General features: G+C 45.7%; 1 protein-coding gene across 1 annotated transcript in view; it reads right to left on the bottom strand.

Moving 5' to 3' along the window:
- Positions 1–11,572, bottom strand: part of LOC125448776 (repressor of RNA polymerase III transcription MAF1 homolog) — a 44,903-nt gene extending 33,331 nt beyond the window's left edge. The window contains exons 1-2 of the mRNA XM_048524303.2: positions 11,138–11,572; positions 239–375 (exon numbers count right to left, since the gene is read on the bottom strand). Of these exons, the coding sequence (XP_048380260.1) occupies positions 239–321 (83 nt within the window). The 5' untranslated portion in view covers positions 322–375; positions 11,138–11,572. The remainder of the gene's footprint in view (positions 1–238; positions 376–11,137) is intronic.
- Between the last annotated feature and the right edge of the window lie 2,657 nt (positions 11,573–14,229).

Genomic DNA, 14,229 nt, shown 5'->3' with positions numbered 1-14,229 from the left:
GTTTTGTAGGTCTCAAAAAGCTGGATACATTTGGAAGTGATTTAAGAGGGCTACAGGGATGGGCCTGCAGGACAAGATTAGCTGGGTAGCTCTTGGGAGGTGTTACAGACATGAGCTCAATGGCCTCCTGCACTGCACAATTCTGTTTCCAATCAGAAAACAAAGTTAAGAGTAGGTGTTTTAACTCTTAATTATTCTTGACCTTAACTAGGGAATTACAACAAATGTTACAACTCACCGCCCTATAATGTGAGAGTCACCAGTCTCAATGGTAAGCTGGGAGTTCATTGCCTCGAAGTTCGTGTTTTCTAATAGTTTCATCTTGGTAAAGTTGACCAACTCCACTTCAGTCAGAGGAACAAGAGCAACACGATGCTATATCCAAAGAGGTGGAAAGAGACAGGATTGTCAAAGTTAGCAAATTGAATTCACAGAAAGGATGTACACATGAGCATGTGGGTTATTGCTGCCAGTTCACAGGAAAAGCCAGACAAGTATCAGTCTATCTAATCTTTCCTCATCTCAGACCCTGCAGCCCAGACTGTGGAGTGACTGGAACTCCTCACCACCCTCTTGACTAACTTAAAAGCATTGCAACATAACCTGCTTGTATTTAGTGACTCACCCAATAGGACCAAGTATCCCATATGCCCTTTTGAAAAGTGGTTCTCTAACCTTACCATCTTCACGTAGAGTGGATGCACAAGAATCCTGATTTTGGGGGGTCCAACTGGTCATTGCAAACCCTTACTTGCTGGCACTTTATAAAGTGTATCACTTCACTTGTGCAGGTTGCTATTTTATTCACTACAGCTCTTCCCAGTTGAAGAGTCCATTGATGTCCTCCTACAGGGCATCCATGAACAATCATGCATATAAGCCCAAATAGGCACTATTTGCAACAAGGGGGCTTAGCACCAGCCTCTGCCAAGCCCCCTGGAAGACTCAGCTACAAGAACATGGCTCTACTATCTTACTGTATTTTATTTAATTTGATAGTGACTTTGCCTGCATTGTCTGATTAGTTTACTGCCAAGTCTGCCACAAGGGGGCTTCAAAAAGTCCTAAAGTCTGTACAGACCACAAGTGCATTACACAATACCCAGGTTACCTCAATTCAATCAAGTATGCCAAAACACTAATTTCCTTCAATTCATGCTAATTCTCCCTGATTAAAACTGTCCAAGTACAGATACTGTCTTTCAGAGCAGATGGATGAGTCACCTCTGCAGAGACCTTAACAGACATTGGGACACAAGACCCCTTTGTTAGAATCACTCTTGATGCCCATACTTGAATGAAGTGCTGCAACACTGGCATTGTTAAAATTTAAATTAGTGATGCAAAACATGCAAGTGATTTACACTAGTGCTTGTAGAAATTCAGATCTAACATCAGTTCCAGGTTTAGTATTCTGGAAGAAAGGAGTGATGCAGTAAAGACAAGTTATTCTTTATATGGTCTGAGTCCAAGCAGAAGTGGACATCTCTGCCACTGCACACTACTGCTTAACAGTTAGGAGCTTTACAAAAACTCCATGTGAAAAGTACAATCAGCTAAGAAACATCTCAATTTATTCTAGTAAGTGAAATTGAGGGATCACTGCACAAATTTTCCAAAAGCTGCCCAGTGAAGAAACCAAATTTAAAATCAAAAGATTGCAAGGGCCAAGTGCTGGTGATCAGTTGAGTTGGTTAAACCAAGTACTTGTTCAAGATATTTCATCTGACACCAAGTGAAAGGTCTTCCTTTTAAGAGGCACAACCAAAATCACAGGGGCAAGTAAGGAAGAACACTAACATACTGTTATAGGATGGTAACATTCAGGAAGGGAAACCTCTTATCCTACTTTGTCTAAGGAGTGTGCTTTCTCCAAGACTCCTTGCCAGCTCTCAAAGTGAACTATGGTTGGCAGTACTTGAAGGAAAAAAATGTTAAGCTGAAATGTTAACTGGCTTGCTTTCCCAAAGAGGCTATCAAAGCATAGCATTGTCAGTGACAATGCTGAAACTGTCCTGTCAGTCATTGTGGTTATGGAAAGAACTTCCATTTAGTGTTTTAAGTGATAGATCAATCTACCCAAAGTCATTTACAGGACACATTTAGGGCAAATACAGTTTTGAATTCAAGAGCAAGCTAGTTGAAGCATTACATTTTATGAGTTGAATGTTTGGAGTATTGTAGCTCAAGAGCATTTGCAAATTCTGCAGGCCACTTTGTATGGTTTTTGGCTCAAGCACTTGCATAAATCCAGTTTTATCCAGACCAACCTTTAAAATGGAGCTTGCAAACAAGTGCTAAGCAAGTACATTTTGTCCCAACTATTTACCCTTCAGGTTTTGTCACAGTAAAGACTAATTGAAATATTTGTGCATTGCTAGCCCTTTGAGCTTGATCAGAGGGAAAATATTTCCTATCAGAAACAGAATTAGTGGTCTTAGTATTTTAGTCACATGGGTTAGGATATTCATTTCAACAAGGTAGCAGAATAGAGCAAGTGGAAAATTTAGTCAGTTCCCAGGATATGGCATGGCTACACATTCATAAGGCAAGTTCCCTATTTGGTTATCAATTCCAAATTTTCCACTAGTCCATTTCAAGCTGTTCCCCTAACTTTTGCTAGTCTACAACTGTGGCATCAGTCACCCTGCTGCTAATTGTGACCTAGCACATTGTGGCAAGTACACAATACTCACTAAAAATAATCCACATCACCTATGTATTATGTTAATCCTATTAATCCAAACTAATCAAGTGATGAGACAGTAGTCAAGACAATGAGAATCCAATTAAAAAGATGGATCACTGGACACAAGTCATTTTTTGGAAGGCTTACAGCTTGACAATCCTGAGTTGGACTGTGTAATGGCTAGACCAGCATTTATTGTGGTCTCTAATTGCCTTTTGTTAAGTTTCTAGTGAGGAAAACAGGTCCTTCAGCCTGCCAAATTCACACCAACTCCAAGCATCCTACACAGGCCCATCTGACCTGATCTGCACATCCCTGAACACTACAGGCAGTTTATTTTGGCCAATCCACCTAGCCTGCATGTTGACTGGAGGAAACAAATGCAGGCATCAGGAGAATGTGCAAACACCAGTCAGCTGAAGGTGGAATTCAATCTGGGACCCAGGTGCTGTGAGGCGGCAGCAGCACTAGCCATTGCTATCCTGAACTGGCACACCCTGTTCTGTAGGTTGACCTTCAGAAGGGAATTCCAGAACTTGACCCAGTAATAGTGAAGCAAGTGGTATATTTCCAAGTCACAAAAGTGATCAGCCCACAAGAAAACTGGGCTGGTCCATCCAGGGATGTGGAAGGTAGTTTGCAGGGTGAGAAAAACAAGTTGCTGGAAAAGCTCAGATCTGGCAGCAACTGAAGAAATAAAGTTGATATTTCAAGTCCTGCAACCCTTCCTTAGAAGGAACAGTTTGCAAGGTGTTAAGAATCTTGGGTGACTTTCTGCAGTCCATCCTGAAGATTGTCAGTAGCAGCAGTATACTTAGTTGTACACTGGATGTAGTGGCAGCCAAGCAGACTGTCATTCTGACAGACATTAAGCTGGTGTTGTTGGAGCTAAACCCATCCAGGCAAGAGTGTATTTCACTATTCTGACTTGAACCTCTGATGGAGGACAGTCTTTGGGGAGTCAGTTGCATTACCTGCTATAGTCATAGCTTTTGACCTGCTCTGGCTGTTTATGCAGCAATTCCAATTGAGTATTGGTCAATGGTAACCACTTAGTGATATCATAACTAACTGCCACTAACAAGTGTCAAGGAGTAATGGTAAGATTCTCATTGCAGGTCATTATCTGGCATCTGTGCGCTGCCAAAATTTTCCACTTGTCAGCCCAAGCCTGGATATTGTCCAGATCTTATTTGAAGATGGACAGCTTCAATATTGGAGTTTGAATAGTGCTGAACACAGCAAACATCCCACTTCTGACCTTGTGTTGAGGGTGGTCATTGAAGCTGTTGAAGACAGTTGGGCCTAGGATCCAAACCTGATGAACTCCCGAAGTCAGATACTAATCTAACAATCACAATGAGAGAAGTGTCTCCAACCAGACAGACAGTTTTCCCCTAAATACCCACTGATTCTAGTTTAAGAGCTGATGCCATACTTGTCCAAATACAGCATTGAGGTGAAGTGCTATCCCCAAGTCCTGAGGATACTAAAGATTGATGGGGTGGGAGCTGAGATGAAGTACAAGTTGGGGGTCTTTGGACTTGGAAAGCTTAAAATGCTACTAGTGGGTTGAACAAAGTCAGCAAGTGGGATTTTAATGTCACTAGCAAAGCCAGTACTTGTTGCCCATCCTGAATTGTGTACAAGACATTTAAGCATCAGCCTCATTACTGTGGGTTTAGAGTCTTGATGCATCAGCTAGACAGACTTTGCTTCCTTAAATTACTTTTACAATAGCCAAAGCTAAATTGGGAATAAAATCTGGCCAGTGCTACAAATTGGCAGGGGAAGTGCACAACAGGACCTCAATGTGCTGTGTACAAGTCACTGAAAGCAAGCATTAGATGTAGCAGGCAGTAAAGACAAATGGTATGTTAACTTCTCATTGAGAAGTTATCTACAGGAGCAGGGAAGCATTTTGCAGTTACATAGGGTCTTGGTGGGGTCACATCTAGAATACTGCATGCAAAAGACTATAAGACATAGGAGTGGAAGTAAGGCCATTCAGCCTATCAAGTCCACTCCACCATTTAAATCATGCAGATGGGCATTTCAACACCACTTCCCTGCAGTCTTCCTGCAGCCCTAGATTCCTTTTGAAATCAAGAATCTGTCAATCTTTGCCTTGAAGGCATCCAACATCCCAGCCTCCACTGCACTCTGCAGCAATGAATTCCACAAGCCCACCACTCTGGCTGAAGAAATGTTGTCTCATTTCCTGCAGGTAGCAAGAAGCTTCCCTTCTCCCCTTCTTCCCCCCCCAGAGTCAGGGGGGGAAACTCAATTACTAGGGGTCATGAGCTCAAAGAGAGGAGGGAGATGTGTGGAAAGTTCTTTATACAGAGGGTGGTGGTGCCTGGAACACATTGCTAGCAGAGGTGGTAGAGATGGGCAAGATAGTGTCTTAAGATTTATCTTGACAGGGAGCAGAGGGATACAGGCCTTTAGAAAATAGGTGCCAGGTTTAGACAGGATTTCAATCAGTGTAGGCTTGGCAGGCTGAAGGGCCTGTTCTTGTGCTGTAATACTTTGTGATCCTCTTGAGGAAGAAGGCTCTTGCTTGCTGTAGAGCAAGGTTTACCAGTCAAGTTTGGGGGGGATGGCAGGACAGACAAGATTGACTAGATTTGAAGATAACTGAAGCTGGATGAACACGTCAGGCCAAGCAGCATCTCAGGAGCACAAAAGCTGACATTTCAGGCCTAGACCCTTCAGATTGTTTTTGCTGAAGTTCAGACAAAATGAGGGGTATGCCAGATTTAAAGCTTTAACAAGATTTGACAGGGTGAATGTTCTTTATAGTAGGTATATCCAGAACCAGAAGGGTGTCACAGCCCAAGTATTTGGGGGGTAGACCATTTAGGATAGATTATGGAGAGATGTTTCTTCACCCAAAGAGTGGTGAGCCTGCAAAATGCATTACTTCAGGACGTTGATACCAAAACACTGAATGCATGCAAGAGGCAACTAGATTATAGCACTTAGAGGAAATAGGATCAAGGTGATGGGAGAAAGCAGGCTTGGGCTGCTGAGTTGGATGATCAGCCATGTTTGTCATGAATGGTAGAACAGACTTGATTAGCCTCATCCTGCTCCTATCTTACTTTTAGTCTACACCTACCAAAGGTAGATTCAAACATTTCCATTAAAATGCAGTGATAATAGGAGCTGCAGATGCAGGAGAATGAGATAAATGTAGAGCTGGATGAACACAGCAGGCCAAGCAGAGGAGCAGCAAGGCTGACATTTTGGGCCTAGACCTTTCAGAAATGGGGAGGGGGAGAGGGTTCTGAAATAAATAGGAGAGACTGAAGATGGATAGAAAAGATAGGTGGAGGAAACAGACAAGTTAGAGGCTGGGATGGAGCCAGTAAAGGTGTGTAGGTGGGGAGGACAGACAGGTCAAGGGGGCATGATGACATTAGTAGGTAGGAAATGGGGTGGAGCTTTAGGTGGGAGGAGGGGCTAGTGAGATGAAAAACAAGTTAGGAGACAGTGATAATGGGAACTACAGATGCTGGAGAATCCAAGATAACAAAATGTGGAGCTGGATGAACACAGCAGGCCAAGCAGCATCTCAGGAACACAAAAGCTGATGTTTCAGGCCTAGACCCTTCAGGGGGGGATGGAGAGGGAATGGGAATAAATAGGGAGGGGGAGGCAGACCAAAGATGGAGAGAAAGACAATAGGTAGAGAGGAGAATATAGGTGAGGAGGTAGGGAGGGGATAGGTCAGTCTAGGGAAGATAGACAGGTCAAGGAGGCAAGATGAGGTGGCAGGTAGGAAGTGGAGGTGCGGCTTGGGGTGGAAGGGATGGGTGAGACGAAGAACAGGTTAGGGAAGCAGAGACAGGCTGGGCTGGTTACAGGTTGAGCCAGGCTGGTTTTGGGGGGGATGCAGTGGGGAGGGGAGATTTTGAAGCTTGTGAAATTCACTCATCCCCTCCCCCCACTGCATCCCAAATCCACCTCATCCCACCTCCTTGACTTGTCCATCTTCCCTGGATGGACCTATCCCCTCACCTATACTCTCCTCTCTACCTATCTTTTCTCTCCATCTTCAGTCCACCTCCCCTCCCCCTATTTATTCCAGGTCCCTCTCCCCATCCCCCTCTGAAGGGTCTAGGCCCAAAACATCAGCTTTTGTGCTCCTGAGATGCTGCTTGGCCTGCAGTGCTCATCCAGCTCCACACTTTATCTTGGATTCTCCAGCATCTGCTGTTCCCATTGTCACTGATACCATTGGGCTGCAGGGCTCCCAAGCAGAATATGAGTTGCTGTTCCTGCAACCTTTGGGTGGGATTGTCGTCCATCCTGGGCTGCCTCCAGCATGACATGTCATCTAAGGAATGGGAGGGGGGAGTTAAGTGGTTCACAACCAGAGGTAGAGTTGTTTATTGCAAAACAGGCATGGGGGTTCTGCAAAGCAGTCCAAGCCTCCACTTGGTTTCTCCAACAGTTACAGTGGATGCAGTATACCACATGACAGATGTGCAGTGAACACCCACTTGATGTGGAACATCTTGGGGCCTGGGATGGGTGAGATAGGGGCAAATTTAGAACTTCCTGCTGTTACAGGGAACAGGCTGGTATGGTGGGGTTGGACAGAAGTGTGGAGCAGACAAGGGAGTCAGAATGGTCCCTAGAGAAAGCAAACATGTTGGAGGATGATGTGCTGGATCCTGAGGTTGGTGGTGTGGTACTGAAGATGAGGGATTCTCTTTTGGTGGTTATTGCAGGGACATGGAAGGAGGGATGAGTGGCAGGAAATGCAGGAGACATGGTTGAGGGTGTTTGACCACTGCAGGAGAGAAGTTGTGGTCTTAAAATGAGGACATCTGAGATGTCTAGAATGGCTTCACAAGCCTCATCCTGGGAGCAGCTGTGGCAGAGGCTAAAGAATTGGGAATAGGGATGGTATTTTTGCAGGAAGGTGGGTGGGAGGTGTATTCTAGGTAGCTGTGGGAGTTGGTGAGCTTGAAATGTATCAGTTTCCAGGTGGATGCTGGAGATAGTCCAGGTGAACTTAAGGTTGGAGGAATGTGTTGGTGAAGTGGATGAACTGAGCATGAGGCAGTGCTGATACAGTCAATGTAACAGGAAGAGATGGGGGTTTAGGTCCAGCATAGGTACAGAAGAGGGATTGTTCCATGTAACCTACAAAGATGCAGTCATAGCTTGGGACCATGCAGCTATCCATTGTGCCCCCCCACCTTGTCTGTAGGAAGGGGGAAGGTGAGGACAAGTTTAGCTGGGCAGATGAAGGTGTCAGTGAGGGAGACAGGTTGGGCCTACAGGACAGAAGTGGAGGACCTTTAAGCCATCTGGGCAACATGATCGTGCAATAAATTAAATGGAATTGGGATAACGTATACAGAATATGGTCAACTGAAAAGTTAGTAGAATGACCATATGCATGCAAGTAATTCAGAAGGCAAATATTATGTCAGCCAAGAGCAAGTACAGCAAGATTTCTTGCTTCACTTGTAGCAAACACTGATTGTACTTGCAGCACCAAACTCCTCAGCCTAAGACATACTTGCCAAAGTGCACTGGTTGTTCAGGAATCAGTCTGAATGGGCGACTGGGCCTTTGTTCTCCAGAAGTAATGAAAGGCACCTAAATTTAGAAAATTGAGGGAGATTCACAAAGGCAGCTGGCCTAGGCTGTGAGATCCAGAAACAAGGATCAGTCTCAAAATAGGAAATCCATTCAAAGCTGGAGGTGAGGAAAAACAGGTGAAGCTTTGGATTCATCCAACCTAAAGGGCAGAGGAAGCCACCACTCAGTCTTGAGCTAGCTTATTGATATAGCAACAGTAACTCAATCTGCCTTGATAAAAATGGGTATATTTAAATGGGATGTCAAACAGCCTCCAGTTTGAGAATTCCACAAGTTCACTTCAGGAAATTCACCACTTGTCTAAATGCACCCTCTTATGCTGAGATTAGTACGAGTGCAGGTTCAAGAACTGAACAGTCTATTCCTGCTCTTATGTCCCTATTGTTCCTACAAATTATGCTAGATTATCTCCACAACCAAAATAAAGGCTCAAGGGAGCTACATTAATTTCTCCTCATTAAAACAATTCTGAAGTCTCAAATAGCCATGACTGTGGTTAGCACTTGCCTCAGCACCAAAGGCTAGGTGTCTGTTGGTTTTTAAATCAGGTGCTCTTTTCCTTTTAAATGGAGTCCAAAGGTGCAGGTTAGGTCAACTGACCACACTAAATCACCTTGTCATGTCCAGGAGATTAGATTAGCCAACCATAACTGCAAGGTTACAGCATACATTTTTGAGAGAGATACTAAGCGTTGGCCATTTCTATACTGTAGAAATTCTGCAAGCACACAAGTTAAGCCTCAAAATTGTGCAGGTTCAGCTAAATTTTACAAATTGCATTGCATTATAACAGCCTATTTACTACACAGGACACTGCTGTTTGGCAAGATGCTAAATACTACATTACAAACCCACCGACTCCAACAGCTACCTGGACTATACTATACATCCTCACTCAACTTCCTGTTGAGACACCATCACATTCTGTCAGTTCCACTGTCATGTTCAGATAAGGCCAGCTTTGACGAGAGCCTCCAGGTGTCCACCTTCCTCAACAAGGATCCCACTGCTCCATTGTTGACATGGAGCTCAATTGGGTCCAACACCTCCCACATCTGTCCTCACCCCTTCTTCCCTCCCACTACAGGGATAGGGTCCCTCTTATCCTCACCTACCAGCATACAAATCCAGAAGACTGTCAGACACCATTTCCACCACCTCCAGCAAGACACCACCCCCCAACATTACCCTTGTCCACCACCTGCAGGGACTGTTCCCTCCAGGACACCCTGGTCCATACCTCCTTCACCCTCAACACCTCCCCTGTAACTGGCAAGGTGCAACACCTGCCCATTTACCTCCTCCTGCCCTTGTATCCAGCAGCCCAAACATATCTTCCAAGTGGAGCAACACCTCACCTGTACTTAAGAATCTAGTTGACTGCATTCACTGCTCACAATGTGGTCTCCTCTACACTGGGGAAAACAAAGCACAGACTTGGCAACTGCTTCACAGAAGCAGTATGTTCTGCTTGCAAAAGAGACCCTGAACTACCTGTTGCCTGCCACTGCAATGCACCACCTTGCTCCCTGGCGTTCTAGCTGAAGACCAGCACAAGCTGGAGGAGCCCCTCATTTTCTGCTTGGGGACCCCACAGCCCTCAATACCAAGTGCAATAATTTTAGGGCCTAAACACCCCATGTCCCAGCACCCCCAGCCCCCACACCTGGGGTTGTCAGCCCAGCCTACCATTACACACCCTGTTAGTCACTAACAGTCCCCATTAACAACTAGCCACGATCCCAACCTGATTAGCAACTCCATCTGTCAACTGTTTCTCTCTTTGGGCTCTATCCTATCATTTACTCCTACTTTCTGCATATTGCAGACATTTTCCCAGCCAGTTTTGATAAAGGGTCATCCAACCTAAAACATTAGGTTTTCTCCTTCACAGATGCTGCCAGACCTGCTGAGCTTTTCCAGCAACTTTGTTTTTGTTCCTAACATTTGCAGCATCCAGTTCTTATGTTAAATAAGCTTGCATTCAGAAAGCCTGAACACTGAAGTTGCAGTGTTGCCAGATACTAGCCCACACTTTCAAAACCATTAAGAGACTTGCTAGATGCAAGTGTGATAGACTGTCCCACTGGTGCAGCCCAGAATAAGCTACTGGGTACTAATCCTAGACACCAACAGCAATTGCTTAGAGGGCACAGGGTTGAGAAACTTAGGTTTAATGGTGTTCTACATTCCACCAGCCTAGAATCAGCTTCTGCAGCTTGGGGTAAACATTCATTTTTCCACAACACTACTAGTTCCAGTTAGAAACATCCACCCAAAACAATGGCATCATGTTAATGACTTCACTGACTTCGAGTTAGACACTACAGCAGCTCATGACTTAGTAGTAATTCATGAAATAGTTAACTCGTCCATTCTCTGCATCTTGGCAGAGCTGCAGACTTGTTCCTTGCTTTTTCCAAGATCAGACTCCAATATCTTTCAGGAGTCATTTGCATGAGGACAATTCTGCATCAGCAAAATGACTGGCACTGTTTTACCCACTCAGTGTAAAGAGTAGTCCGTTGGAAAGCCAGGCACTTGGAGCCACTTTCAAACAACATCCCCACCCTCCACTACAGCACCATCACCATTCCACAACATTCTTGCCCCCACTTTTCAACATTGTTGCATCGCCACGAAGCCCCACGCTGACCCCCACATCCTGATACAAGAACACCGCTGCCTTAATCGTTCACCAGCTTCCCCATGTCCCCTTCCCCACCCCCCCCCAAGCTACTACCACCAGTAGGTTAGTGGAGGTGCCGGGTCCGACCCCGGCCTTTCCAGTCCGGGTGCGGGGATGCGGGGGGTGCGCCTTACCTGGCGGACCCTGACAGCTCGGTGTGTCCGGTCCGGGATGCGGAGGCCTCTCTTTCTCTGCCGCTTCAAACGGAGACGGGCCGACTAAACACGGATTCTCTGTTGCTGCTGTTACTGGTGTCTAAGGCAGTGGCCGCCGCTCTCGAGGTGAGGAAACGCCGCGTATGGAAGGCGAGCGATCGCGGGGCACGGCGGCATGAAGAGGCCGGGCAGCGGGGACCGGGAGCGGCCTGGGGAACCATCACAGCCCGAGCTTCCGCACGCACGATCAGTGAACCCGAGACCGACTCTTAATAACCGTACTCCCGCCGGGTAAAGAAAATATATACGTTACAGACACAATCGAACGACCCTCCCCTAGACGAGCGGCCGCTTTAAACCCAAAACAACCGTCCGCGCCTTTTAAAGGCAGCTCCTCTCCCCTACCGACGGCTGATCTCCTCGTCTATTGGTCTTATGGGGCGGGGATCCGCCCACCGGCCACAAGGGGATTGGGTGATATTCACGTCAGTAAATACTTTGCCTATTTCTATTGGTGACCGGCGCAGTCAGTCGTAGAGGGGGGGCCGGGCGAACGTTGGAGCCGCACCTTTGAATCGCCGCCCGCGCCGTGACCGTTAGCCACGCCCTTCATTAACACGTTTAGAGAATCCGACGAACCCATTGGCCGTCGGCCCCGGGTCCCGCCCCACCCCTCATTGACGGACATGGGTTCTCCGCTGCTGATTGACTGGAAGTGCCGTCAGTAATCTGTATCCTAATAGGGCAGGGAAATTTTAACAAACAAAGGACCAACAGGAGGCCACTCTGCCCTTCGAAGCTATTCTCTGTTCAATAAGAAGGAGGAGTAGACGTTAGCCTGGTGGTATTATCGCCAGACTGTTAATTCAGAAATCCAGTAATGCCATGGTAGATGGTCGAGATTAAGTACAATAAAATCTGGAAGTAAAAATCTCATCATGACCCGTATTGATTGTTGAAAAAACCCCATTTTATTCAATGAGATAGTAAGAACTGCAGATGCTGGAGAATCTGAGATTACAAGGTGTGGAGCTGGATGAACACAGCAGACCAAGCAGCATCAGAGGAGCAGGGAGGCTGATGTTTCAGGTCTAGACCCTTCATCTTATTCACTTAAGTATTAGAGAAAGAAGTTGCCTGTTGTGACCAGAAAATGATGCCAGACCCAATGTGTCTGACACTTCAGTTAGGGGTGGGCAATAAATGTTGGCCTCACCAGCGACGTGCACATTCCATGAACGAATTTTTAAAAATCTCTGCCCTTCAAACCTGCTCATCCATTCATTAAGAACATACTAGAAACAGGAGGAGTAAACTACCTTGTGCTCCAGTGCTACATGCTATTCAGAGTAGAAATAGCTGATATGCAAATGAAGAAATGGTGCAAGAGGCAGGATTTCAGTTTTTTGGGACATTGGACCCAGCTCTGGGGGAGGTAGATGCTGTACAAGTTAGATAGATTGCATCTAGGCAGGACCAGAATCGATGTCCTCAATGGAGTATTTACTCAAGCTGTTTGGGAGAGTTTAATCTGAAATGCAAGGGGGGATGGGAACCTATAGAGGGAGACAGAAGAGAAGGAAGTGAGGGGCAAAAATAGAGGAAATGATAGGCGGAGAATTCAAGGGCATGAATCAAACAGAGCCACCATGCAAAGTAATGTGAGAATAGGACTAAGAATATTAAAAGGACAAGCCTTAAGGCATTGTGTCTTAATGTAAGGAGCATTTGCATCAAAGTGAGTGAATTAATCATGCAAATGGATGTCAATGGATATGATAGTGTTGGGGTTACAGAGCTGTGGCTACACGCTGCTAAGGGATGGGAACTGGGAGATTTTCCGTTTAAAGGAAGGATGGACAAAGAGTATGAGAATGCAGGGTAGCTTTGTTTGTTAAAGAGGCTTATCACAATGGTGAGGAAGGCTTTTCGCATGGTGAAGTGGAATCTGCACAGGTAGAGCTGAGAAACACCAAAGTTTTTTTTTCTTTATTCATTCATGGGCTCATTATGAAAAAAAGCTCAAACGAGCTGCAACTTCTGAAAATCAGAAACAAAACCAGGGCTTATTGGAAAATCTCAGCAAGGCTGGAAGCAGAGATGATGGGAACTGCAGATGCTGGAGAATCCGAGATAACGAAGTGTGGAGCTGGATGAACACAGCAGGCCAGGCAGCATCTTGGGAGCACTAAAGCTTCCAAGATAACAAAGTGTGGAGCTGGACTGGAAGAATCCGTGAAGAGAAAGCAGAGTTGGTGTTTCGGGACAGTTCTGAAGAAGGATCAATGGATCTCTAGATGCTGCCAGACCTGCTGGGTTTTTCCTCGCATTTGAGATAACAAGGTGTGGAGCTGGATGAACTCAGCAGGCCCAGCAGCATCTTAGGAGCAGGAAAGCTGACATTTCGGGCCTAAGAGTCTAGACTCGAAATGTCAGTTTTCCTGCTCCTAAGATGCTGCTGGGCCTGCTGAGTTAATCCAACTCCACACTTTGCTATCTCGGATTCTCCAGCATCTGCAGTTCCCATTATCTCTTTTCCTAGCATTTGCTGTTTTTATTATATCCTGGTTACCTGACATTGTTCATGGGGAAAATGCTCGAGTCCATTATCAAAGATTTAATAACACGGGAGTTTGAAAACAGTGACAGGATTGGACAGAGTCAGCGATAGTGGGAACTGCAGATGCTGGAGAATCCAAGATAACAAAGTGTGGAGCTGGATGAACACAGCAGCCAAGCAGCATCTCAGGAGCACAAAAGCTGACGTTTCGGGCCTAGACCCTTCATCAGCTTTTGTGCTCCTGAGATGCTGCTTGGCCTGCTGTGTTCATCCAGCTCCACACTTTGTTATCTTGGACAGAGTCAGCATTCATTTATGAAAGAGAATCGTGTTTGACTGCAAAACTTCAAGGATGTAACAAGTAAAGTTGATAAGAGGGAGTCAGTGGGTGTAGTTACATTTGAGTTCCAGGAGGCACTCAATAAGATCCTACGTAGGAGATTAGCATGCAAAATTAAACCACATTGAGGTAGTGTACTGACATACATAGAGAACAGGTAGGCAGACCAGA

Source organism: Stegostoma tigrinum, chromosome 2 (assembly GCF_030684315.1).
Source record: "Stegostoma tigrinum isolate sSteTig4 chromosome 2, sSteTig4.hap1, whole genome shotgun sequence".
NCBI lineage: Eukaryota > Metazoa > Chordata > Chondrichthyes > Orectolobiformes > Stegostomatidae > Stegostoma > Stegostoma tigrinum.
This window is presented reverse-complemented; position numbering and strand designations above follow the sequence as displayed.